The sequence below is a fragment of the Haliotis asinina genome, chromosome 8 (assembly GCF_037392515.1).
Source record: "Haliotis asinina isolate JCU_RB_2024 chromosome 8, JCU_Hal_asi_v2, whole genome shotgun sequence".
NCBI classification, from domain to species: Eukaryota; Metazoa; Mollusca; class Gastropoda; order Lepetellida; family Haliotidae; genus Haliotis; species Haliotis asinina.
This window is the reverse complement of record NC_090287.1, coordinates 52,299,673-52,325,828: the sequence shown is the minus strand read 5'-3', so window position 1 is coordinate 52,325,828 and position 26,156 is coordinate 52,299,673. Positions and strand designations below refer to the sequence as shown.

The window sequence follows — 26,156 nt, the reverse complement described above, 5'->3', positions numbered from 1 at the left end:
GTGTGGCGTTAACCCTCTGGATGACATATATGTCCTTCCTCTACATCCCTCACTTTGAAGTCCAATAAAATTCTAAATATATGACGCATATATAAACACTTTACAGTTTTGAATTCTGCGGAAAAGTCCTTGTTTCTTTATACCATCCACTATTATCTCAGACCAAGCTAAAGTGCTTAAAAGTGTTTTCGAAAATACACTTACGCGAACGTCGAAGTGCGCTTTCCGCCAGCCATATTGGTTAGAGTTTACAAAATCACGTTTCGAGAAGGCCGGTATTGAGACGCCTATAACATCACGTATATTTCATATTTAGATGCGACAAATGCATCATTGAATTCCCCACACAACTCTGAATCAAATTACAAATGGTCTTTGTCACTAATACCAACTGTCTAGGTAAAACGAAACGAAAGATAATTGGAATGAAGCTTCATTCTTATGTATTTCACTTCTAAATGCCCTTCAAAGACTAGAAAGATAATTGGTATGAAAACGAACGCTGTGCTCGAAAGACAGCGCTTGTTTGAAATGTAAACAAACAAAATTCCAATTTTACACTGCGTTGCATTTTCGGAAAATTTCCAATATCCAGCCGTCTAATCATTGCTTACAATGGCTCAATAGCTTAGTATATTCAGGGGAAGAGTATCGAAGCAAGAAATAGCAAATTAAAAATAGATATAATGAAATAATTTGGTAATTCATAAGAAACTGTCAAACTTTTAGCGCAGCGTGACGCCCATTCTCTTCCCACAGTGGTTACTTGTCACATCTTCCTACGTAACCTCTGTTCTAATACGACCCTTTCATGGTGCGAGTGTTCAAGACTCGTGATTGGAGGCAATCAGATTTAGTAGTGCAATCAACGATCTTGTTTCAAAAGTGATCGTTCGAAAGATCTCGGTAATTTCCGGATGCATCGTGAAAACTAGAACCTCTTCCCGAGTGCGATACTCATCTCAACATCCTACCTTGAACTATACGATTGACCCTATTTAACATTATCCATGCATGTAATTCATTTAAAATAGTTGATCCTGTCCATTTACATGAAGTAGATTTTGACTTCTCAAAGTACTCGAATAAGGTTTAACCATTTACCAGACTAGAGTCGTATTAAATAGCCGTTTAGAAGTGGAGAGAAACCGGCCAAGACAAATCAAGTCAGCGAGAGTAGTCTCCCTTTGTGACACAATTCCCTGACGTGAGCTAGTACCAGCGACGGATCCATTACGTTGTTGAGCCTGTCGAAAAAGGAGGCCGGTTTTTCAGGCACATTGATTTTTGAGTAATGGTAAACAAAGTTACCTTAGCAATGCTATCTTACTAACAGTGTCAACATTAGGCAACACAGAATTATGTGTCAACCATTTAATTCTTTCCTGATGTCATTAACTGGTGGTGCCTGGAATGAAGTTCAAGTAGACGTACTAATCTTTTGAAACTGAGATGAAAACAAACAAATATGTCAGTGCTGAATCATTTCTTCTTTTAGCAGTGAAACAAACTCTGGAAACTGGCACAGGATGGTGAGTGAGTGATTTAGCTTCGCGACGCTTTTAGCAGAATGTAGGCATCAGACATTGTATCCATGTGGAAAATAGAACCTGGGTCTCTAACCACTGGCTTTCCCAACTGCCGTTTTAATACAACAGTGGCATATTTAACTTCTTTGAGAGGCATGTTTAGAAGTTGGTGAATCAGATAAGGACAAAACTTTATGGATGAGCAGCTTCTTTAAACAGGTGAAGCAACGTTTCGATACAGCTTCTTGTATCGTTGTCACGCAAGTGAGAGGCAGATAAGACAGGATATATGGTACATATATATACAGTAAATAATTAACAAAAACAACAGGAACTAACTGGGCAGCACAGTATTAACATGTGGAAGCCATAACAATAGACTGTATACAGAAGCCAATAGGGATGTACAAGGTTGGAGAGTGTGGTCATGTTTATACAAGTTCTTAGCATAGCAGATAGGTAGTATGGAAGTACAGGAGTAATGTGATGACATGGGATTACATGTAGAGGCCAGTGACAATAGGTGGCATACTGAGGCCTGTGGATGGTACAGGGCTTTTACAAGCTTAATTGATAAATGGCATATTTGACAAAATCAGTTTGTAGAGTGGGGAAGTCTATGGCATTCATCTATAAAACAGTCCGCAGTTTATCATAGTCTGACGAATGTCGTAGCGCAACGGAGGATTTCGGAATCCAGTTTTACAGCTGAATGCCATACACAGAACTGGCTTGTGATGTACCCTTCGCTTGCGGCTGCACAACAGAGGATGTGGACCAGTCAAAACATATAGAGTATGTAGCCAAGTTTACGGAAAGCGGCGAGATGCATCGGTCGCTGACGGGTCTCCATGGACACCGTTATACACAAACAACGCCATATTGGTTGTTGCTACTGCACTTTGATTCCACGTCTGTGTTGACATTTTGCTCTTTTGTCCGCACGTATCTCGCCTTCTGCACAATGTATGCCTCTGTTGCGTTTACCCCTCATCAAGGTATCTTGTCGTGGTGTCTGAATTAAATAAATTTTGCTTTTCATGTGTGTTTCGTGGGTTTCAAGTAGTTGCCCACATGTAATCCAATGTCGAATCGTGTCCTGAAGAATCGAAAATAATAAGTTAGTGACAGACTCATTAACAGAACATTTATGTACTTCGCCAGTCCCTTGTATAGTTTCACGCACCAGTGTGTAGCATGTATCTGATTTCTTTTGTGAGAAAATAATGTAGATGGATGTGAATTCCACCCATTTTCATTCCAGCATGCAGGAAACCCCTTATTGATGTATCTCAGCGAATTGATCTTTTGCTATCATTTCTCTATATCAAACGTATGATCCTTACTAGTTATTAAGTTAAGAAGTATGCAGATGCATGTCCTCTGGCTAGTATGAGATCTAGTGTCAATGTAACTAAGTTTCAGGGAAAACTTAAACTGCAGCCTACATTATAGAACAGCATAACACAATCACCATTCTTCCAAAACTCTCAGTCTATTTTTGGTAATTTGGGGATTTTTCCCACCACAATACAAAATATACCATAAACATTGAATATGACAAGAACTTCCCACTACCTATACTTGCTTACATTGTGTAATAATTTAGTTATGTCCAATAATTTCCTCTGAAAATCCGATCCAGATTAAGGAAGAAATTTCCCCCATTCACTTGACCATTTGCTCCAGAATGATCCCTGATATGTGCATATATATTTCTATTTATTCCATTCCAGCTGTGGAAGACCACCACAGGTTTAGGACCTTCCAGGCCCCTGTCTCCCAACAGACTCTCCTAGTCCCTGATCCTGTAGGTCATCTATAGGTTGATGTTGATGGAATATGTCGTATTCTTTTTCAGAATTAACAATACAAGATATGGAGTACTTTCCATTTTATTGACGTAAATACGGAATCTTATAAATGTATCAAGAAAAAGATGATGGTTTAGTCACAATGTACTATAACAAAGTGTAACAAAGCAGGGGTTCAAAAATACCATCGTCCGAAGCCTGGGGACTAGTCAATTTTCATTTCGGACAATAAAATAATGTTATCTTACTTGGGCTACTAGAAGATTTCCCCTTGTGGTTTCAAAGTGCAAATAAACTTAAATTTGTGTTCATATCTGCTCTAAACGTAGCCATTAAACTTCACAATGAAAGTTACTTTCTTAAAGTCACTTGCCCTGTGGCAAGTGGCTTTTACAAGATGTTTTGAACCCCTGCAAAGCATCACATACTGACATATATAATAATCTTGGAATCCCTACCAAATTTCCACTTCGTCAAACTTGAAATAATAAACCTATATGTTATACATGTATATGCATGAAGACACAGCTGTTAAGGAGTTCTTGAAATTTTCGAGTGACCCCTCAACGCGTTCTTGCCACCGCAAGCTAGAAACATTCTGTTTCCTACCACAAAGAAATTCTTTGTAATGTGTTTTTAGCTAAGATCGCACCACACGTGTTTGTAAAGCAACATAAGGCATAGTGTATGAGATTTTTGTGATTTTTTAGGACGACGAATACAATGAAAATAACTAGCATTATTTTACCATTGCTTCAGAAACATAGACTCTAATATCATATAGTGATAAGAATACAATGGACAGAGGACATTTTTAGGAGTTTCATATCTATGATTGTGAGGAGGTGCTTTTGGTTTACATATCTTGATACAATGTAGTAAAGATGTCGAAATTTTCATGTGTTTTAATACGAGCTTTTTAGTATAAACTGTCGATAAGCACACTGACTGGTTTCAAAGATTGAACCAATTCTATTTCCCTCTCTGTAAGCGCCCCGGTGTCTTCACGATCACCGTCAACCCCCTCTACTCCCTGCCCGACCCCCTGACCTCCCTCCCCGTCCCTGCCACCAGAGCCCGTCCTCAAATTGTGGAGATGGATCTTGGTGAAGAATCCCAGCAGCCCCCGTCGTGCTCGGCTGTCCTTGTGTCCTGTGTGAAACACATGTTCCAGAGTTTCTTCACACAGAGATAGACTTGAATGTGTTCGACGTGTCAGTGTTGTGTGAACTATTGTTTTTGAACCTTTCGGACAAACCATTTGGACTATTTGGGCTATTTTTGTACGTCACGTTTTATGGATCATGTTATGTTTAAACTGTTCGTGACAAGCGTTGTTAGTGTGGTTATATAGTCATATTTTACTGTATGAAAAACAATTTGGTGAGTTGAGAGTAGAGGCTTGAATTTACAAAACGGATTAAGTGTCCCAGACATTTCTGGAAAAAGCGTTTTATGCTTGGGGCATATTACACTGTATACAGTCTGTTTAGACGTTTTCCACTCATTAATTGTTATCGCGAGCCGGAGGGTATACAGGGTCATGCCGATCACAGCATCGGAATCAGATCATTGCGACCTGCAAGCTTTACATTATAAATTAAGTTGCTCCCATTTGCGCAGGTTGATGCTTATGCTTTTGATCACTTTGCTTGTGTGGTCCAGACACGGTTATTTACAGACAGCCGACATATAGCTAGAATAAGGCTGAGACGTTAAACATCAAACCAAACCAAAATATGACTTTGCTCGACGATGCTCTCACATCCGTTATTTGTTTGTCTGCCAGGGATCTTTCAGAATCGATCTTGTGGATTCGCTTTCTTTCTTACTAACATCTAGCTTTGACAGCTGATGGGTGTGTGGCCTTGACATTTATTTGGGGTCATGTGACTTTCGGAATGTCTTGTTCGTATAGTTTGGGATTTATTAGGCGGCTTTAACAGTCCAGGTCTATTCATCATGGAAGAGGTACAGAGAAATACCAAAATCTGCAGCCCCGACGTGACAGACAACACTGACCGATGTATTGGACACAGTTGACAGATGGCATGGTGTCTCGCATTGTCCAGATCTTGTACAATGTACACTATTGTTCAGTTCAAAGTATAATCAATAAACTCATTTTTAACTTTAACCACATGTTGCGTGATCATTTTGCATCTCACCTGTGTGTAATGTCCTTGTGATATATTAGCACTAAACCTCGTCTCCAGGCTTTCAAACCTATTCAGGAAACTGTAGTGAACACACACATCGCATGACTGAACATGCGACCCATATATAGCTTTTTTAATATTTTGTTTGTGTAGATAAACATCCCTTTGGTGTAGGGGACTGTTTGTAATTTATGGCTAGGGAGATGATGATGAGCAGAACCTATGTTTACTTCGACTGTTAAAACACATCTTTAAAATCGACCCTATCAACAACTATCAAACATATAAGCTGTCCACTCTGATCTGCCATTATAATCACTGAAAATACAGGGATAGGGTATTGTTAATTTTAAGATTAGCATCCCGTTTAGCTGCTGTCATCTTCCGCATCAGCAGCACTGTCAACGTTATATGTATGTGCAGTACTGGGGCGCTTGAAAGATCCTCGGCGTGATATGATAGGGATCTGTAGTTAATAGAGTCTGTACCAGACAATCCAGTGATCAACAGCATGGGCATCGATCTGCGCAATCGGGAACCGATGACATGTGTCAACCAAGTCAGCGAGACTGACCATCCGATCCCGTAGTTCGCCTCTTACGACAAGCATGGTTTACTGAGTATCAGTTTTCTAATCCGGACCTTTCCGGGTATTACCTGAGTAAGAGTATCTAAGAGTACTGCGGTTTGACTCATGGTTTTAAAACACGCAACACCTTTCACTTTTCCATCTGCTTCGTCCATCGACCAAGCTGGCTGAACATCATTCTCTTCCCACAGTGGTTACTTGTCACATCTTCCTACGTAAGAAGATATCACATGTAACCTCTGTTGGAAGAGAATGCCTGACGTCATGACTGACGCAAAATCACGCAGAACGACAACGTTACTTATCTGCATTTTTGGCTTCTTCCGTCATTTACAATGTAAACGATAAAAACATATAACAATACGCAGATAGTCAGAAATATTCTGATTACTTACATCTCACATTTATGTGAGTTTGTCAAGGACGTTTTATGATTCATTATCATTATCATTTTTTTCGATAATGAAGTCAATTCAAATTCGATTAAAATACATCTGATGGCAGAACATCTAACTCACACAATATTTATACGAAAATTGTTAAAAATATATAAACCAGGTCATGTCTTAATTTGGACAAGTCTTACGTCCAATTCTAATACTTCTGCACTGAAAAGGCGATCTCTTTGTACCTTTCATTGCATACTTATGAAGTGAAATAATTTCATAATCGGAAGAAGAAAAGACTATTTCCTAAATGAATACTCAGTGAATATTCAAGTGTCGTGAAATTGTGATTTACGCTAAATTAATGTTAGACAGGTGCGCGTGTTGCTCACAATAAGATATGTAGCAAAACATTGTAATTGTTGATATATTCACGACACTATTTCAGTGGTAAAACCATTCATTTCATATTTTGGCTAAAAGTGTTGAATTCTGACACAAAAGCCGAGACCTTTTACACACTGAGTGGAAATTAGGTTAGATATATACTAATCAGCAACCAGAGTCGTTTTTGTCCGACGTCACAAAATACACAAAACATGCCGTGACGTCAACTAAAATGTCGCATTATTTTCAGTTATTTCATCACATTTGAAAACGTGGCTGTTACTCCGTTACTAATGATGCAAAATTCATCAAAATACATCTACATAATACAGGTGAATATGGGAATCTAAGAACTAAATTGTGTATCGGATAGGGACATCCAAATCGCAATTACCTGTTTTTTAATGTAGTACACTGCCATCTATTCGTACAAATTGTGAAACTACCAAAAGGTATCCTCTCACATTGGGAGAACTTTGTATTGGAATAGTTTGGTTCATTGTGAACAAAACATATCGAAAATATACTGTCTGTATCCACAGCAAATTCTCTCCTTGTTACATTGACCTAATGTAAAGCATAGCGGAGTTATGCCCCCTTATCTTTGTACGTGCATGAGCCCTCTGCCGACGTTTGACGTCATAGAAGAACCGATTTTTGACATTTATTGCAGGTCATTTTTGATTTTGTGCGTATGACGTTATGCATTAGCACATACATCCATTTCATATACACTTATGTCGTTCAGATATGAAGCTGTATTTTCTTCGCTCACACTTTCGGTAAAGATGCCAAATTTTAAAAAAAATCGTAGCAGAGTGCTTTTATTGGTGCACTATAATAAACGGAGAAATTTACTGTTTTTCAACACACACAAAAGTTTTGGACAACTTTTTAGCAGTGTCTATTTCTCAACCCCCTGAGGTAGCCTCAGTTATATTTATACCGACGGATAGGAAATTAAATATTCTACATTTCTGTGTAATTTTGTAGCCGTACGCACATCCAGTGTGTGCGCCTGAAAAAAAAACACACGGCATCCAGGGGGGTTAAACAACAAACCAACCAACCAACCAACCAGAAGTGTGAATACATAACACTGAACGTAAGTGTATATAAGTCACGATATTTCCGTTGCCATGTGGGAATGAAGGGGGCCCGTCCCCAATAAATGGTTGTCGACATAATCAAACAAAACTCAATCTGTTGTATATATGTTTATTTGACACGTGAAGATCCGGGTAGGATCTGCTCTTCAGCAACCAACGCTTGTCGTGTAAAGCAACTAACGGGATCAGCTGGTCAGAGTCTAGACCCTTAGATCGTTGCGCATAGTGTTAGTAACTGGATTATCTGGCCAAGACTCGATATATTACTTACAGATAGTCTGTCTCACATTCCCTGAACCACATTATTTTCCCTACTGCCAAGCCCTCTCTGCAATGCTCAAGCATTGCATGAGGCAAGTTTTCCTCAGGTTCTGAATCTCTGGTCTCAGTGGGAATCCTTTTTAAATTTAAATCGGTCTATTTGTTACCATCAAAATTACATATTCACAGACTAATGTTTAGTCTAGCATTAGTCTAACTAATGCAGTGTGTGGCATAAACCACAAACAAATACAACAATACAATATGTTATGCACACATACATAAATAAATAGCAGCATTCTAGTTATATGGTGGTGGTCTGTGAATGTTCGAGTCTGGACCAATATTTGACATCATAAGCAGCTGTCTGCGCCACTGGGATACCATGACCACCGATGACGTCATCGCCAGGACGAGCGAGCGCTAACACCACTACCTGGACTGTCTTCTGGAACTTCAGATGGACATTAGAGTGGACATAGCATTTGTGAAGTTCCAGCTGTAGAAATGAGATGTTGCAAATGGTATGCCTATTCTTAGGGAATTCACAAATGAATATCATAAATTGGAAGAGAATGGAAATTGCATTTAGAGGATGTTACCATTGAAACAGAGAAACTTCAGCTTGAAACCAACTTCAAAGTTCTTACTGGCTACGTGTTACATTGCTTTGAGAACAAACAAACTGTTAATAGTGTTGGTTGGATGGTTTGTAGCTCAAAGCGCAGTAAAAAAACAATATTCCAGCTATATGGTAGAAGTCTGTAGATAATCGAGTGTGGACCAGATGATCCAGTGATAAAGTTTACTCAGATCTTCACACTATTTAATGCGTTAGTAAAATATACGACTATGGAAATAATACTCTTGCATATCGAGACAGGGTAACGCATAAGATCAAATAAACATTTTTTCTGTACTGAAATTTGTCAAACAAAATAAAAAATGTTACTTGATAAAAAATATCATTCGAGTCCAAAATCAGGAGAGAAAATACTGGTAACTACTTCTATTCATCACGATTTCGGGCTTCTCAGTTTTGCAATTTGAGGTATGGAATCCTTGGAGACTATACTACGACTTTGGTTGTCTAACAGTCCCTGAGCCGCATTAATTCCCCATCTCCCGAGCCCGTTCTGCAGTATAGCCCTCAATGGGCGAGTCTAGATTTCCTCTGCTTTAGGTTCTGAATCTAACTTCTCACCTCGGCTAATTTTCCAATTTGAAAGGCATTGTTTGTTATCAAAATAATATATATTCAGAATCTAAGCGTTCGTCTAGGCCTTTGGCTCCTCATATACGAGTGGTGGCCGAAAGGCCACACCTGAGTTGATGAGATGACTCAGTTGTAGCACGGTCAAACAGATGATTATTCCAAATCAGCAGAGTTCAACATGCCATGTCGTGAATTCATGATTTGTCATCAGTACATGGGCACACTGTCACAATGTTATTTAATGAACATTCCGGTCATAAGAACATATTCTTATCAAATTAACCCGTATTTAAGACCCTCCTCTGCGAGGTATGTGACTCCATCATAAGGTTGAGGGCTGTCTGTCCACAAGCTTCACCTTGACAGGATCTTTTGGTCTGGTTACTACAAACTGGAGAAGGTCCGGAGGAGGCTGGTCGCACGGCTCCAGGTCAAATCTCTGTAACATCTGACAAGAAAGCAAGACCATGATCTCTGTGTCTCCTTAAGGTTTGGTAATTATATTTTTAAATCTCATTTTTAAAATATAAAACCATTGTCGTCAAGTTAGGTTCTACAGTGTATTGTCCTTGGTTATCCAAAGGGCAGAGGGGAAATCAGTGGAAGGAAAACGTATTTAAAGATGGTACTTGTTACCTTATAATTTAACCAACCTTAAGCTAGACAGCAACGGGAAGAACCAAGGTGAAGTGAGGTGAAATAGGGTTTAATGTCACATTTAAGAGACATCGACTCAGACTCGACTGAGTACATGATGTGGTCCCCTCTATGACTTTCCACCGAGTGTGTCATCTCGTTCTGACTAAATGACGTCATATTGGGTTCGCCTGTAATCCGATTGCTCCCAGTGTGAGTACGAATACTCAAAGTACACCATGACATGACGAAAGGTGGCAGGTAGGTTCAAATCTCATGCTAGGCACATCCTATTATGACTGGGGTATTCTGTTTACAGCTAACTTTCAAAAGCGCAAAACCACTTGATGTACACAACAATGTGTCTCTTCTAAAATGAATCAAACTACACATAATCTTTTAAGTAAAAAATATAATTAAACAACCAAACCATAATGAGTGAGTGAGTTCGCGAGTCTAGTTTTACGCCGCAATCAGCAATATTCTAGCTATATGTCGGCAGGTCTGTAAATAATCGTGTATGGACCAAACAGCCCAGTGATCAACAACAGGAGCATCGATCTGCGCAATTGGGAACTGATGAAACGCGTCAACCAAGTAAGCGAACACGACCACCCGATCCCGTTAGTCGCCTCTTACGACAGGCATAGTCGCCTTTTATTGCAAGCATGGGTTGCTGAAGGCCTGTTCTACCCCGGGACCTTCACGGGTCCCCAAACCATAATGAAAACGGAATCTAATATTAAATGGTTTTCCTTTCGACAGTCGTATACAACTGTTTTCTCGTATACCACATCAAGGGGCGTAACTCAAAAATAAACTAGGTTTCGTCTGTTGAAGTTTTGAGCGTTTGTGTGTTTTCATTCCGTACCAGTTTAGAAGCCGGGCAATACGACTGATAGGGATTTTCGGCCATAGGACTGATACGACTGACATGCATTTTCGGCCAGGATGGTCGTATGTCGACAGCCAGTAGTGTATGTGCAAAACGGTCCATATTATTTGCTGGTATATGATAATCTTCAATGCAACTCTGTACTACTTAAATTAAGAGAATGGAAGGTGAAGAGAACTGTCGTTTCGTACCATACAGTCTCCTACACATTGTCATTCCTTACCTGAGATATCAGGAGCTGCATTTCTAGTTCCGCAACACGTCGACCTAAACATGAAAATATCACAAAGAACGATAAACAATACCTTAGGCAAAAGGAACCTGAAATGGAAAAAACTATGTGAGGAATCACAGGCAAACTATAGTACAAATTGGGTTGCGCGACAGAGAGAAACATTACCAGTTTTGTTATAGCTAAGTCAAACAAACGTTGGCAACGTACTTCACTCGTACGGTTCGAGAAATTTTTTAATGTTAAAATAACGGCCATCATCAAAGGTTGACACCCATTTCGTCACAGGGTTGTGCACACAGATTTCCAACATCTTATTTAATAATATTCACGTAAAATTGATTTCATTCAATATCTTAAGTGCCTCGTGGCTCGTTCTTCGCCACCATTACCCCTGCAAGCTATGAATGTGAAGTGAAGAAATGAAGTGACGGAAGAAGAATAATCAGAAATTAAAAAGAAACATCGCATTGCCTAATTTTAAAGTTTATGCATTATTAGTTAATCTGCCGTCGTTACTGATAAAATTTTCGAAGCATTTATTCTGAAACAAAACACTTCTGATGTTGCGGGTGAATGAGAGCAACAGCGGCGAACTTTGGATATTGCGAACATGTGATTCAAGAAGTATATTGAGAGTTAGCTCCCCTCTTCCTTAACTCCGTTGAACCGGAAGCAGGCAGAAGTAATAGAGGCGAAGAACGATTAGCTTAAGCTGGTTCCCGGATCCCTTTGCGCGCATATAGCTTTGGCGAACGTTATTAGAAACATTAACGGTGATCATTCGGAAAAACTCGACAATCTTCGCTTCAGTACAAACTACCAACACTATTCGATCTCTTAAGACCGGATGTGTTGGACTAAAACAATATTCTAAAAGGTTTGGTTCATGCACATCAACAAAATGTGACTTGTATATTCTGAGAAAGTTATGCGCATATTTCACTCACTGATATGTATGACTTTTTGTGCGTATGTCTGAATTATCCATGCGTATTTTTGCGCAGATACTCTTCTTGTTCATCCTCGATATCTCCAGGGTATACGCTCCGATAAATCTGTAATATAGTCTGGATGCATCCACGGATCGGCCTGATGAATTTATTACCTCTATTGGTTGGCTTTTTATCCAATCAGCTGTCTCCGCTGGGAAGTTAAGCGTACAAATCACACCCCACTTTTGCTTCTTAAATTATCTAAACGATTACACCTGGTAACACAAATGATGCAGAGGTACTCTGAAAGAGGTAGAAGGAGTTCCTGCATATTTTGTAAAAGTTTCAGACCTGTCAATTTGTCTGTATGATTTCCCAAAATCTGAGTCGCACTGCGAACAAACCTTCGCAGCAGCAACCGCTATCTTTGCTGACGCTGGCAAGATCATTTCTAACGACGGCTTAGCTGATTGGCTTTTGTGAGAATGCGGAAGGGCAGCAAAGGGAGCCTTAGATGCATCCAGGTTATAGTGTAGATTATTCCACTAATTATTCCTCTCAGAGTGGTTATATTTTGTGTGAATAATGTTACCACACCACTACGGCATGTGGCATCTCTGTACCTCATCATACAACACCGACACTACTTCATGTACCTCCTGCCATATCCAGTCAAGTGCTACGGCTGAAAATTCCATTTCGTATACTTTGCAAAATGAATAAGAGATCAAGAATTGGCTCATGCTGTCAGTGGTAAATAACATCCTCTATTCACACTGACCAATGCACATTCTTGGTCCGAAGCCAAACGGGAGATGTGAGAATGGCGAAGGTTTCTCGCCGTCCTTTCTGCTTTCTCTCAGCCAGCGTTCAGGTCGGAAGGTCAGCGGGTCATCATACATTGACGGAAGACGTCCAGTGACGTACAGCGATACCGTTACCATTTTCTGCAACATGTAACCGACTTCCGGCTGTCAAGACATGTGTATTTGACTCCGAGTGTATACAGAGATAGATCACTGGTACGTTTATCTGTGGTACATCATTGGCAAACTATAGAAATATTAATATATTAAATATTATATACATGGAATTGTTGAACTGATCTATTGCCCTGCTTACATGTACACAATGTCAGAGGTAATTGGGTAGCCTTGAGGTTAATGCGTTCGCTTGCCACGCCAAAAAATGGGTTCAGTTTCCCACATGGTTATAATGTGTGAAGCCCATTTCTTGTGTCCCCCGCCGTGATATTGCTGGAATCATGCGACTCATTCACTAAATACCTGGATTGCCTGGTCTGACGTCACAGAGCTGGAATATTTCTCTGAACAAAGATAGAATTGGAGTATTTCTCTGTACTAGGACGTCAAACATCAAACAATTAAGAGCTTTAGTGTGTACAAATGACAATATAAACACATGCACAGTCATTCCCTCTAGTATTTGCATCAGCAGATTACTGTGATGACTATTTTTCATTCAGGATATGTGCTGCCATATAGCTGGAATATTGCCGAGTGCGGACACTCAAATCACTCACTCACTCATTCAGGATGTGTACCTACCCCTTTTGGCACCTGGTACCCCATGAGAACCACATCTTCCTGGGCAACCCGACCTACGAAGCTACCGACAGGATACAACCTACAAAACAAACAAAAACAACCGAAAAAAATAACAATTTACCCAAAGCATAAGAACTATTTTTCGTCTTTCTTTAATAATAATATGCACATATACCTTGATACACTGAATGGTATTACCTTAGCGTTTCTTTGATAACTGCCTTGAGGTAGGGCATGGTCCTGAGATGTACGGGGGTGGGGATTTCTCCGGGGGGCACCGATCTCTCCAGTTCCTCTCTCATCTTCTTCTGTACATCTTGGTTCTTGGTAATCTCATACAGGATAAACTGGAGAGTGTTCGACGTCTGTGAAAGGTAAAGCACGTTAATTATCTAGCTGTTGTTAACAGCTAGAAAAGTCAGGAAATACGAATATGAACAAGAAGAAGATGTCATCTGCACCTCTCTCCATTTGTCTGAGCGTGACGGGAATGTCATGTGCAGTGAAATGACCCTGTGGAAGAGGTTGAACACAAAACTTACTTGCAGCATCTCCAAAAGTAACATTTAGTTTCTGAACTGAACACTTTTAAAGAAAAGATAAACGGTTCCTGAATGAAAATCTTTAAATAAAATAAAAAAAGCCAGAAGACTTTTTTCATTTTCAAATGTGGTAAGTAATATTGGTTTGCCACCAATTCTAGGCTTTCATGGGTGTATTTTGCATGGACCGACATGGTACTCTAGTATGGAGGCATCTGAGATAACGAGTTATCAGAGTTCGCCACAACGGTGCTCGACTGTATCTGTTTCAGGATATGTGTGACGCGACAAACAGCGATTTAGAGATTACTTTGTCTTATCAACAAAGCAAGATCTATGAAGAGCAAACTGACCGTGTCGACAGCAGCACTATTTAACTCAGTGACGTTGGCATAAATTTCGTTTTTGGACAAAGTGTCTTTGAGAAGCAGGTACTCCAGGAACCCAACCTCCTCCCCCTCGCTCACGGTCCTAGACCTCAAATTGACCAGAGCTTCATCCACGCTCTGCCGAGCTGGAACACAAGGTGTATCGAAGTCACATACATATAGTCACCATAGTGTGCATGTTTCCAAAGTACGACATCCACATTGGTAATTACATATTTTTATCATGTGTAACGTAGGCATTATTTATACCATTTATAATTCTAACTTCACCTACCCACTCGGAAGACTGTGTCCCAGGATTGAGTGAATTCCCTGTACTTGGATGGTCGGAGAATCTTGGCCAGCCAAGGTGGAAAGACCGCAATGTCAACCGTCGTCTCGAGCATAGACCGAACTGCCTTTACAAACTGTTCATTGTCGGGGCTGCGGGTGTCGCTTACACACCCCATTCGTTTGTTGTACAATAGCGTACATATGGCTGAAAGTGATATGACACAATAGAAAAAAGATAGAAAACAGAACTGATAGAATGAGAGAATGACAATAAGCCTCATTATTAAAGCTATGCCACATAACTGCACAAAAAGACAAAATTCCTATAAAATATTTCGATCTTTAAGCAAACGACTTACATTCAAGTGACCAGTTGAAGAGTTCCACGTCCAAGTTTTGCACATCCCCATCAGGGCCCCTGATACGCGCCAACCTGTCCAGGAACTCAGCGGTTACAATGTTGAAATCGTCAGCGTAACTTTCAACTGCCTTGATCTTCATCAGCGGTTTGTCCACTACACTGCGCATGCGCTGCCATTCCGGACCATCTCTGTCAAGTTCACATCAAACCAGGATATATGTATATAATGTCGCGGTGGGAACATCATAAATGTACTTCATATATTGCACCTATGGGGAGATTCGAAAGTGGATCTTCGACGTGACGAGCTGGGCTACTGGGCTACCTCATCACCCACTTTAGTAAATCTGGTAAACCGAAAAAGTCCAGTATTTGACCGCCAAGAGGACTAATGTAGAAATTAATATGGTAGTTTGAAATGCAAGTAATATAACCAGATAAATAATGCTGCTGTCAACATGGATATATAACATATTCTGCACAAATAACCATGGCAATGAACAGAAATCGAAGATGAACTTTACCACTGACCTGGGGGAACCAGCTGCAAACCTTATTCAGATGGACTGCAGGAGGATCGTGCTTAAAATTACTCAAAAACATATGCAAACATCAGCAGTATTTAAGCATAAAGTTTTGTCGAGAATTTACCACCTTTCGCTGAAATTCATCATAGCAATAATCTTTTTAACATCACGAATTTCTTTCACAACAGACCAGTGAAGGTTCAGGGTAGAATAAGCATTCAGCAACCCATGCTTGCCATAAAAGGCGACTATGCTTGTCGACTAACGGGATCGGGTGGTCAAGCTCGCTGACTTGGTTGACACGTCTCGGTTCCCAATTGCGCAGATCGCAACTTATGTTGTTAATCACTGGACGGTTTGGTCCAGACTCGATTATTTACAGACCGCCGACATAAAGCTGGAATACTGCTGAGTGTGGCGTAGAACTAAACTCACTCACTCACTTTTACAACACATCAGTTCATGTCTAAAGAGAACATTTAGTATGGTGGGTTTTTTTTTCAAAATCTAATTTACAACAGTTGACTGAAGTAAGTGGATACATTTACATTATTGAGTCTAAACTTTTGATGGGTAGTATATAAATGTTCAACGTCCCTGCACTCGCAAGCCCCCAGAAGATAATAAATGAAATGTCTGTACCCTCAGTTTGCTAAAATCTGTTTTTCTCCAATAAATTGTTTTGAAAAAAGCACAAATTATGTGTTATTAACACATTATTATGGAGACGAATATTCTTCACAACGTTATGATGGAAAAGTAAAAACATGCCTAGTTTTATGGTGGCAGCGATACGTTTAGGCTCCTTCGATTTCTTTCATTCACAGTACTGAAGAGGCCACAGGTCTATAGTACCATACAAGTGCGAGCACTCACATATTATTCAAAACAGATTTTCTATTGTTGAACCCATGACAGATGCATGTTGATAGATTTTTACCCATTTGTGGATCCTTTGCTTTCAACAATAACTTTACTCTATATCCGCAATGATTGATACCGTAGAATGGAGGGATATATAACATTCTTCAATTATGAAAATACGGACAAACTAACATAAAATGATACTCATCTTCTACCACACCCAACTCACAAAACATGCACAGTCTATTGTCTAGTGGAGCACTATAATATCTACCTTTTTCTATACTTAATTCATGAGATGTACATTGTAATCGTGCAGTTGCTGACTGAGCAATGACCACGTAATATGTATATGGCGTGGGCTCAAAGTGACCCGTAGACTTTTCACACTTAATTGTTTAACGCCGCTCTATGCAATACTGCAACCACATGGCGACAACTTGTAAATAATCGATCCTGGACCTGCCAATCCCATGATTACCAACCTTGTGGATAGATCCATGCAATAGGGATACCATGACAAATGTCAACTAAGCTAGCCTCCCGACAGCATGGGTTACTGAAGACCAGCATCGTGAGGGGCTGAACCTTACAACAACGAGTAAATAATCGTACGTACGCAGTAAGCACACCATCTGACTCCCCTGAATCCTTCCTGTACTGATCCCAAACTTGGATCTTTGTCCGCATCGGATATTTCCCCTCTTGGCGGAGAAAGTCGCCTATAGCCTCCACATCGGTGATCATGACGGTGTCAAACACTCCAGTCTTTTCTCGAAAAATCGGCCCAAGTTGTTGATGTCGGGACCAGATAATTTCATGTCCTTTGCCTGGTCTTCGCAGAAATTCCGGCATATTATTTATTATTGGATATCCCTTCTTATAAGGGATATCCACGAAGGGCTTAGCCGAACCGAATTCATATCTGTCTGACCCTACTTCCGCGGTTGATCTGAAACGAACACATCCTGCCCAAACTTGAAGCGTTCGATATTGCGAAACTCTCCTGATTAAATGTGCCATGGTTAGTTTTCACCTTACTCCTTCGACTTCGAAGTATTCATGTAAAACCGTGTTTTGGGATGAATTATAGAAGATGTCTTTTGTCCTGGCTGAGCACAACACAGTTTACTTCACCTGACAGTACAGATGTTTGTGGCTCTAATTCTGAGCCGATAGTCCATGCACAGTTATGCCCCTTATGTGGGTATCCATGTATAAGCTCATCACAGCGATAGCCCTATCGCAGAGCTCCCTCTGTCAATGTTTTTGAGTCACGCGCTGAAGATGAGCTTTGGGGTTTGACCCACAATGACTGGGTTCATGTCCAACTCATGCAGAGCGGAAACGGGGTATACTGGAGTGTTTGCTGCATACTATATCGATGAATCATTGTTCATTGAAACCACGGATAATTGACAACTTTCTATATAGGCTCCCTGCTGAAACTTAGCAAAACTCCCTGCAAATAATTATGTCTTCCTTTAGATAGCTTCCCTTGGCCAGGAACAAGGGATTTCTTGACTGTGTTTCTGACAAAGATCTATTTCTGGCATATTAACAGACTATATCACCAGAGTGAACATTTTGTTTTCACTAACATGATCTGTTCCACACTCTGCAGAACCCGTGAAAAGTCCGCGTTAGAACTGATTTTCAGTCACCCATGCTTGTCGTATGTACAGAGGCGACTAAAGGGATCTGGTGGTGAGGCTCGATGACAGGCTCGGTTTCCCGGCATTGCACAGGTCGATGTTCATGATGCTGATCACTGGACTGTCTAGTCCAGACTCGATTACTGACAGGCCGCCGCCATTCAGCCGGAATATTGCTGATTGCGGCGTAAACCTGAGTTCACTTACACGGTACAGAGGTGCCGCTTTTCTTGTGTTAGAATCGGTACAGATTGTCCCGTTCCGTTTCTTTTAATGCCGCACATGCATTCTTTCGTCTTCAAGGCGATCCTCTCTCCCCCTCTATCTCTCGCTTAGTGCGGCGTAAAACACAACTCACTCTCTCTCTCTCAGCCACTTTACCCAACACTGACAGACGTCCACCATGACGTGCACGACCACTTATAATATACACATCCGCTTGATCGGTAACATAGGCGCAGCAACGTGTAAAGTATAGCACTGTATGGAATACGACTGTAGTCGAAATATTTACGACAACATACACTTCAGGTGGCCTTTCAAGGTAGATTCGTGTGGTGCTCCCTCATAAATATATCGTGTTATATGATGTCGAGATTTCACTATTTCACATGATTTTGTCATTGTGTTATATGATTGCTTGGTTGGTTGGTTTTTTAACGCAACATTAAATATTGCTGCCACATGGCGGCAGTCTGTGAATAATCGGGTCTAACTAGTGGTCCAGTGGTCAACAGCATGAGCATCGATGTACCTTTGTGGGTCGTGATGACATTGGAAGAGGTTGGGATCGAGGCAGAGAGAGAAGTAGGAAGGTAAAGGGAGAGGAACAGAGAGTGCAAGGGAGGCAGAGAGCGAGATAGGGAGGCAGAGAGAGAGAGAGGTGGGGATCGTGGCAGAGGTAGAGAGAGAGAAACAGAAAGGGAGGGGAAGGAGGCAGAGAGCGAGATAGGGGCACAGAGAGAGTGGAGACAGAGAGAGGGAGGAAGAGAGAGAGGAAGGCAGAGAGAGAAGGGAAACAGAAAGATGGAGGGGGAGGCGGGGGGCACAGAGACATTGAGGGCGCAGATTGAGAGAGAGAGGGAGAGAGAGAGAGAGAGAAAGAGAGAGAGAGAAAGAGAGAGAGAGAGATCAAACAACCCTATGTATGCTGGCAAACCTCGGACACGGTTTAACCGGGGCTCGAACCCACGAACAGAGGTTTCTGAATCTGAGGGGTATTCTGCCTTGATTTTCATATCCATGGTATCTAACCAGAATTGACAAGAACACGTTAAATGGTGGATTCCTGATACGTATCTTCAAACATAATCGAATGTGTACCTCGATCCTGCAAATATATGATAACAATATCAGCATAAACAAGATCTTAGATATATGAACTACACTTGGAGGTATGTGAAGTCTTACACTCGAGTACCTTGGTGGCAACCCTCACTTATGGCGTCTATTTAAGTGCAATCCAAGTATTGATAGACAAGCCCATACAACCTAAGCCTGCACTCGTCCATGCCAGATTTGTGATCTTTTACAAACGAAAAGGATTAAAGAACACTCGGCCCAAAGTCGAGAGCTCTGTGTGCGTTAGTTCCACGAGGAATTTTAATACAAACACTATCGGTAAAAAAGTCGAAATACATGCCGAATATCTTTACGATACAAACACAGATTTATTTTTAAAGGGAGTGACAGGCCCGTCAGTGAAGTGTCCATGGTAATTGTATATAAAGCGTGTATTGATCAGACTGAAGATTTAAATCTAATGCGTACGGGTAAAGTCGTTATCATTTTCAGTCAGATATAATCAATAAATCACAGTCAATAGAAATGGATATTGTCCCAGAGTGTAGGCTTAACCTTAGGCAAGAGTGATTAAGAGTTCTGGTTTTCGGACTATATTGTACAATGCATGTGAAAATGCCTGCCAAAATATAAAGGGAGTTTATTGAATACATTCTCAATATAATATTATACAATGTTCGTGGATAATGAGTGAGTGAGTTTAGTCTTACGCCGCTTTTGTCAATAGTACAGCAATATCAACAATAGAAAAGGGCTTCAAGCATCGTACCCATGTGGGGATCGATCCGTCTCTTAGGCGTGACAAGCAAACGCTTTAACCACTGGGCTACCCCACGTTCTTTCCCTCAGTTTCAACTTACTGAAACATAAATGACAGTCCACAAAACGGAATTATATAAAAAAAATTAGAACAATTTCGTAAAATTCAAAGCACTATGATAAAGATAAAGTCTTAATGTTATTGTTATTAATGTTATCGTATCGTTATTGTTATTAATGTTATCGTATCTCCTTCCCCCAAGTATCCCTGAGTTCAACAAAAACATTAACAATGCAAAAAAGCGTCTTTTTATGAAAAACTTATCATTTAGGAATATCAAGTTAATGCTCAGTGAATAATGTGTCTCTTTTTATATTTCTGTGTTTGGTATATTGGACCTCCAAAGCCGACATGAAACACAAAAATTGTCGGACCCTCTTTTCAATACGAAGCACAACGGTTATCTCCAAGTCGCCTCTGCCTACTTTACAGTACGGCAAGCCCGGGGTCAGTTCTCTCAAGATCTACTATCGCTTACACAGGTGATAATGTTAAGAATCTACAAACACAAACAATTCGCCTCCCATTCAGCCAAGATTTATTACCTCATAAGACTTTTTAAATCTTACGCTTGCGAATTCTTTCAGTTTCTTTTGAGGCCGGGCACAATAGGGAACGATCGATCTTTGTTCTTTGGAACAATTATCCTCTTTTAACACAACTAGTTAGTGTTGTAATTGTTTTCAACATGGGCTTTAGACATTAAAGCTTGTGAAAGAATGATAATGGTGAATTTTAAGATGACGGGATACGGTTCGTCAACTTTGAAACAGTTGAATGCGTTTCTGTGCTGAAGGCCGGCTAGCTGGTACCTCAGAGCGACGAAAGAAAGGAGTTTTTTCGAAGCCTTGGATATTTTTCAGTAATATATAAGGAACATCGCTAAATTACAGATTACAGATACAGTACACCTCAAGGCACAGGTAAGGTTCTGATTGACCAAGGATTATAATGGAGGATAACTGTGGAACCAAAGCGCTGAGGATTGTTCGTTGTACGGCTGAGCATTGTACCCCGAGGAGCAACGCCACTGAACAATAAGAGCACCCTGCCCCTGGGGACAGTAATGTGAACTACAGAACATAACATGTTCCTGAACAGAACTCTCAAGGAATACGACACAGAAAGCTCTTCAAGAACAAGAACCTAAACTGAAAAATAGACTGTGGTGGATTTCTAGCCTTATCTTCAAATACTAATGCAAACTGTGCACCAGTCGACTTTGTATACAGTACCGCAGTGGCACTCAACCTTGAGCACATCGACGGACAGAAACATCCAAAGGTTTAGTAATATTTATACATTTGATTTTTCGCTGGACTCAAGTGTTCAGACAGTGGGTGCGTGTAATTTGTAGTTAAGTAGCCGGTACACGTTGAGGCCTTTCACGACAGTTTTTTCAGCCATGAACATGTTACACAAATCTACAGAACCTTCTCGAGGTGGCCTACGACGTTACTTGCTTGAAGTCGGACTTCGTGGTTGTACTTAAGATTGTGAGTATTATTAAAGAAAGGTTCACTGTACAATCGATCTGTAAAAAAACAACATTACATTTAATATCCTGGAACAGTTTGTGCAAAAGAATCGAACTGAAAGTCTCGAGAAGAAAAAAAAATAAAACCCTCCCGAAATCAACAACACTGGCGGCAGTCAACCTCCATTACTTCTTTTCTTTAATTTACGCCTGGGCGTTTATGAGGCAAGAACTTAGCGGGGGAGATTTGTCCTGTATTGGTGTTTGTTCAAAGAATACAAAGATCATATCAGCACATTTGGAGTCTCCTTTCTCATACTACAGCAGTTGAAATTTGAACTGACAAAGTTTAGGAAATATTTGAACCGTGATGTTTATTGTGTAAAAGCTGTGCACACTACCTGGATATACATCTGATCTTTGAAAGAGTCCACCGACAAAAGGAAATTGATTATTTTAGCGGAAGTATTGATTGTTGCGTGGTTGAAACACTTCTGAAATTCTAATCCAGACTGTGATATGAAGAATAGTTAATCAATTGTGTACAACTGTGTTGGTGACGGATAGGTCTCGGATAATCCTTTAATACTTCTGGGACTGAGGATTGTGGATGTCGACAGCATTCGGCTTACCAGTGTTGACATGCATATAAGAAATGAACACAATGCTATTGCTGGACGTTGACGTATCCCATCCGTACAGGGTTATCTTTGATCTCCCCGAGGGGACCACACCCATCGGTCACATAGCGGAACAGCAGCTGTCTTCAACGGCTACCTGGATTTATTCATTTTAAACTACGGTTGTGACTGTGAAATCATGAGTTTGAATCCAAATCTAGGTCATCTCTACCACGACAGCAGTATTGGCGGTACGCTAACGTCGATTGACGCTCGAGAGCAACTGCGCATGCGCGAGATAAACCGACGAGAGCAGCGGTATCTCGCCCAACACACGTGCATCCTGGACCGTGCTAAGGACATCTGTGACCGATCCCGACGATGGGAGCAGGAAAATGTCAAACAACAGATCAAAAAGATAAAAGAGAAGACGTTATCACTTGAGAAGAATCTCAGACAAGAAGCCAAACGGGCCGCTGACCACCAAGTCAAATCTTCTGTGACGTCTGCGCCATGTCTGATCAGTAGAAAAAGCATATTTGCCAACACACCAAGGGAGGTTAAATCGGCTTCGGACTTATCGGTGTCACCAACTCGACATGTTGTGAAAACAAACAGTTTCCAGAAGCGCAGTAACCACGTAGTCAGGGCTCTTCTGAAGATGTACAGTCGGAGTGATGAGAGGAAGCGTCAGTCTCTGGAACAACCCAACCAGCTGGACCCGGCTCAGATCGACGTCCTCCACCGAGCCCGCGTTGTCCTCAAGGGGACCGACGCGGAGGATCAGGTGATGAAGATGCTGGGTGGTGCCTCTAGAGGACGTCGGTCTCTGCCAACAAATGTGACTTTGAAACATGCGGACTTACGGTCGGGCCGGAAAGAGCATGGCAGCTGCAGTGGAGATTCCGAGTTTGACGTTGATCTCCATCAAGCGTCATGGACACGGTACACGAAGTTACCTGAAATATGGAAACAGGCAACTGGCATCAAATCTGGGCCCGACGTCAGCAAACCTAAACTAGTGACCATCACAGCAAAATACAGGAAATCCCGAGTGTGCTAAGGGATGATTTCATGTACCCTTTACTTGATTGGGTACCATGGATGTTACTATTTCTGAATATTGAGGACACGTTGAACACATTGATTATTGACTTCTCTTTTCATGTTGTTGCCATTTACCAATTAGGACGTTGAGGCAGCTGTCATTTCATCATTGATATGCTCATCGGCTAGTGTCAAACCTTGACGAATCGACTAAAACTGAACACTAATACAATGTATTCCTTTTGACGCAACAAAATACAAGCAGAATTCGGTCTCTTCAGAAATGCCCACTTCCGGACAATGTCAAGAGGAGATTTTTACAGTCGAAAAGCACTTTTTAGTATCCATGATTCGTGTGTAATTAGGGAAATCTTATAAGGGCGATTTCATATATATGGATTACACCGTCATCGGAGTACACAACAATTCTCTTTCACGAGTACTTGGTACACTGATGTCTAAGAATTGTGTACACCTTCAGCCGCAAGTCTGTAATTTTAAATAATATACTTTCATCGTTCTGGAGCGTGTTGGAGCATTGGCAATATGCAATTTTGTATTGTACTCAACTATTATATGCTCATTAATGTCGTGGATGCGAACATTACTAGAAAGGAAAATATTTTCCACCGCTAAAATTAGGAGATGGCTGCATTGTTTTCAGTCAGTCTCCAGTTGTTTTGAAGGTAGTAGAGAAGGCGCGGTGCGGGGGTATCAAAGTCAAATGATTTTCTGTGAATCTATATGCTAAAGATGATATGTACCAGTAAGCGTTGTTTCCTGATAACATTTTTCGTCTTTATCGTGATGGTTTCATTACATTTGTAAACTATTAACAGAATACACTTCTTGTCGCCATTTCAATACATTTATAAGTCATATGTTATACTAAATTCAAAGCAAAATTTGGTTAAAATGTAAATCCGCAAATGACACGAGAAATTAATTACACACAATACATACAGAACTTATTATATCATATTAATGTATTTACAACGTGGAGGCGTATTAAAAGGTAATGCTTTTCGCAGTCACTGAATCGCTTACACAAAATAACAAAACGGTCACGAAAAAGGTCTACTAGTACAAATACCGTGAGACAGTTCTTAAACCTTATCGACGGTGTGGGTTTGCAAAATGTTTCCTATTAAGATTTATTTTTAACACAATCCATTCACGTTTAATCTGACCCGGATGAATATCAACTGACTTATAACGGCGGTCTGTAAATAATCGCGTCTAGACCTGACAATCCAGTGATCAACAACATGAGCATCGAACTGTGCAACTGTGAACCGATGACGTGTGTCAACCAAATCAGCGATCCTGACCACCCGATCCAGTTTGTCGCCTCTTACGCTAAGCATAGTGGCCTTGTATGGCAAGCACGGGTTTGTGAAGGCCTATTCGACCCTGGACCTTCACGGGTCATACTGTATAAGAGAGCTGGTCAATGACCTGTGGATGTGTCAATGTGAGAGTTGGGTTCACCCTGCTTTCCGCAATATCAGGGCAGGGAACATCAGGAAGGGGCTTCGAACACTGTCAAGGCCCTGACGGCGAGGCATGACAAGCGAACGATTTAGCGACTTAGCTCCCCTCACATCCCTCTAGGTATCATCCTCGATAATCTACAGGGTATACGTTACGATAAATTTCGTGTATTTACACTATCGTTAACGCATGTGATCAAACCGGGAATACACCAGTGGATATTTTCACACGCCCTTCGCATGCACACGGTGAGTCGAAAAATGATGTCAAACCAACGATTACCCTTGATGCACCTTCGACTCGGACCGATAATTTTATTACCTCCCTTTGTTGGCTCTGCATTCTCACAGCAGCCAATCGGCCGAACTCGCCAGTCTCAAAAAGGTTTGCGGTAGAAGGTACGTTCACACTGAGACTCTAATTTGGGTGAAACTCGTAGACATTTTGGGAGCTATATAAAAAAACTATATGGAAAACTATATAAAAGAACCCCTTCTTCCTCTTTCAGGGAACATCTGTATCATTTGTGTTGCGAAGTTCAACTGGTTAGATAACTTAGAAGTGAAAGTGAGATGTGATTGGTACGCTCAACTTCCCAGTGTAGACATCTGACTGGATAATAAGCTAGCCACGAGAGGTAATAACATAATCACGAGGAGCCATAGATGAATTCAGGGTACTGGTGATCCATACCCTAGAGTCTATCCTGCAAGTTCAAGTATTAGATTGGTGTATATATGGGCCTTCTGAGAATGACCATAAAAATGCCCCAAACGCAAAATATCTGGCTCATTGTCACCATCAGGGTCAGGAACACCAGTTCAGATTTGTTTATTACGACAGTCACCACATTAATGGTGAATTAAAAACCAGTGTCTTTTCTGACTCACTTTGACAACACCACATTCCAGTAAATACACTTCTTAAAAACGTCATGTCACGAGCATTCTATTAGTGATTGCAAATTACAAATCAAGTTCATGAAGGTGTATACAATGTAGTTTGATTCACACACCAAGAATGGAACGTAACACCGGTCGGTCATATATTTACTGAATGAAACCTAAAT

At 40.8% G+C, this 26,156-nt stretch overlaps 3 protein-coding genes across 3 annotated transcripts; 2 read left to right on the top strand and 1 right to left on the bottom strand.

Annotated features, from left to right (window-relative positions):
* Positions 1-2,493: 2,493 nt before the first annotated feature.
* On the top strand, positions 2,494-4,613 carry LOC137295116 (uncharacterized). Its single transcript, XM_067826428.1, has 3 exons — positions 2,494-2,527; positions 3,266-3,339; positions 4,335-4,613. The coding sequence occupies exons 1-3, from the start codon at positions 2,494-2,496 to the stop codon at positions 4,536-4,538; spliced, it is 312 nt and encodes a 103-aa protein (XP_067682529.1). The 3' UTR covers positions 4,539-4,613.
* Positions 4,614-8,068: 3,455 nt separating this feature from the next.
* On the bottom strand, positions 8,069-17,892 carry LOC137295111 (1,25-dihydroxyvitamin D(3) 24-hydroxylase, mitochondrial-like). Its single transcript, XM_067826417.1, has 9 exons — positions 17,292-17,892; positions 15,280-15,470; positions 14,922-15,125; positions 14,612-14,772; positions 13,915-14,081; positions 13,717-13,795; positions 12,930-13,095; positions 11,205-11,248; positions 8,069-9,898 (listed from the first exon to the last, which is right to left on the bottom strand). The coding sequence occupies exons 1-9, from the start codon at positions 17,693-17,695 to the stop codon at positions 9,773-9,775; spliced, it is 1,542 nt and encodes a 513-aa protein (XP_067682518.1). The 5' UTR covers positions 17,696-17,892; the 3' UTR covers positions 8,069-9,772.
* A 3,148-nt stretch (positions 17,893-21,040) lies between these two features.
* On the top strand, positions 21,041-24,451 carry LOC137294939 (uncharacterized). The gene has a single exon (XM_067826152.1). The coding sequence runs from the start codon at positions 22,746-22,748 to the stop codon at positions 23,607-23,609; it is 864 nt and encodes a 287-aa protein (XP_067682253.1). The 5' UTR covers positions 21,041-22,745; the 3' UTR covers positions 23,610-24,451.
* The last annotated feature ends 1,705 nt before the right edge of the window (positions 24,452-26,156 follow it).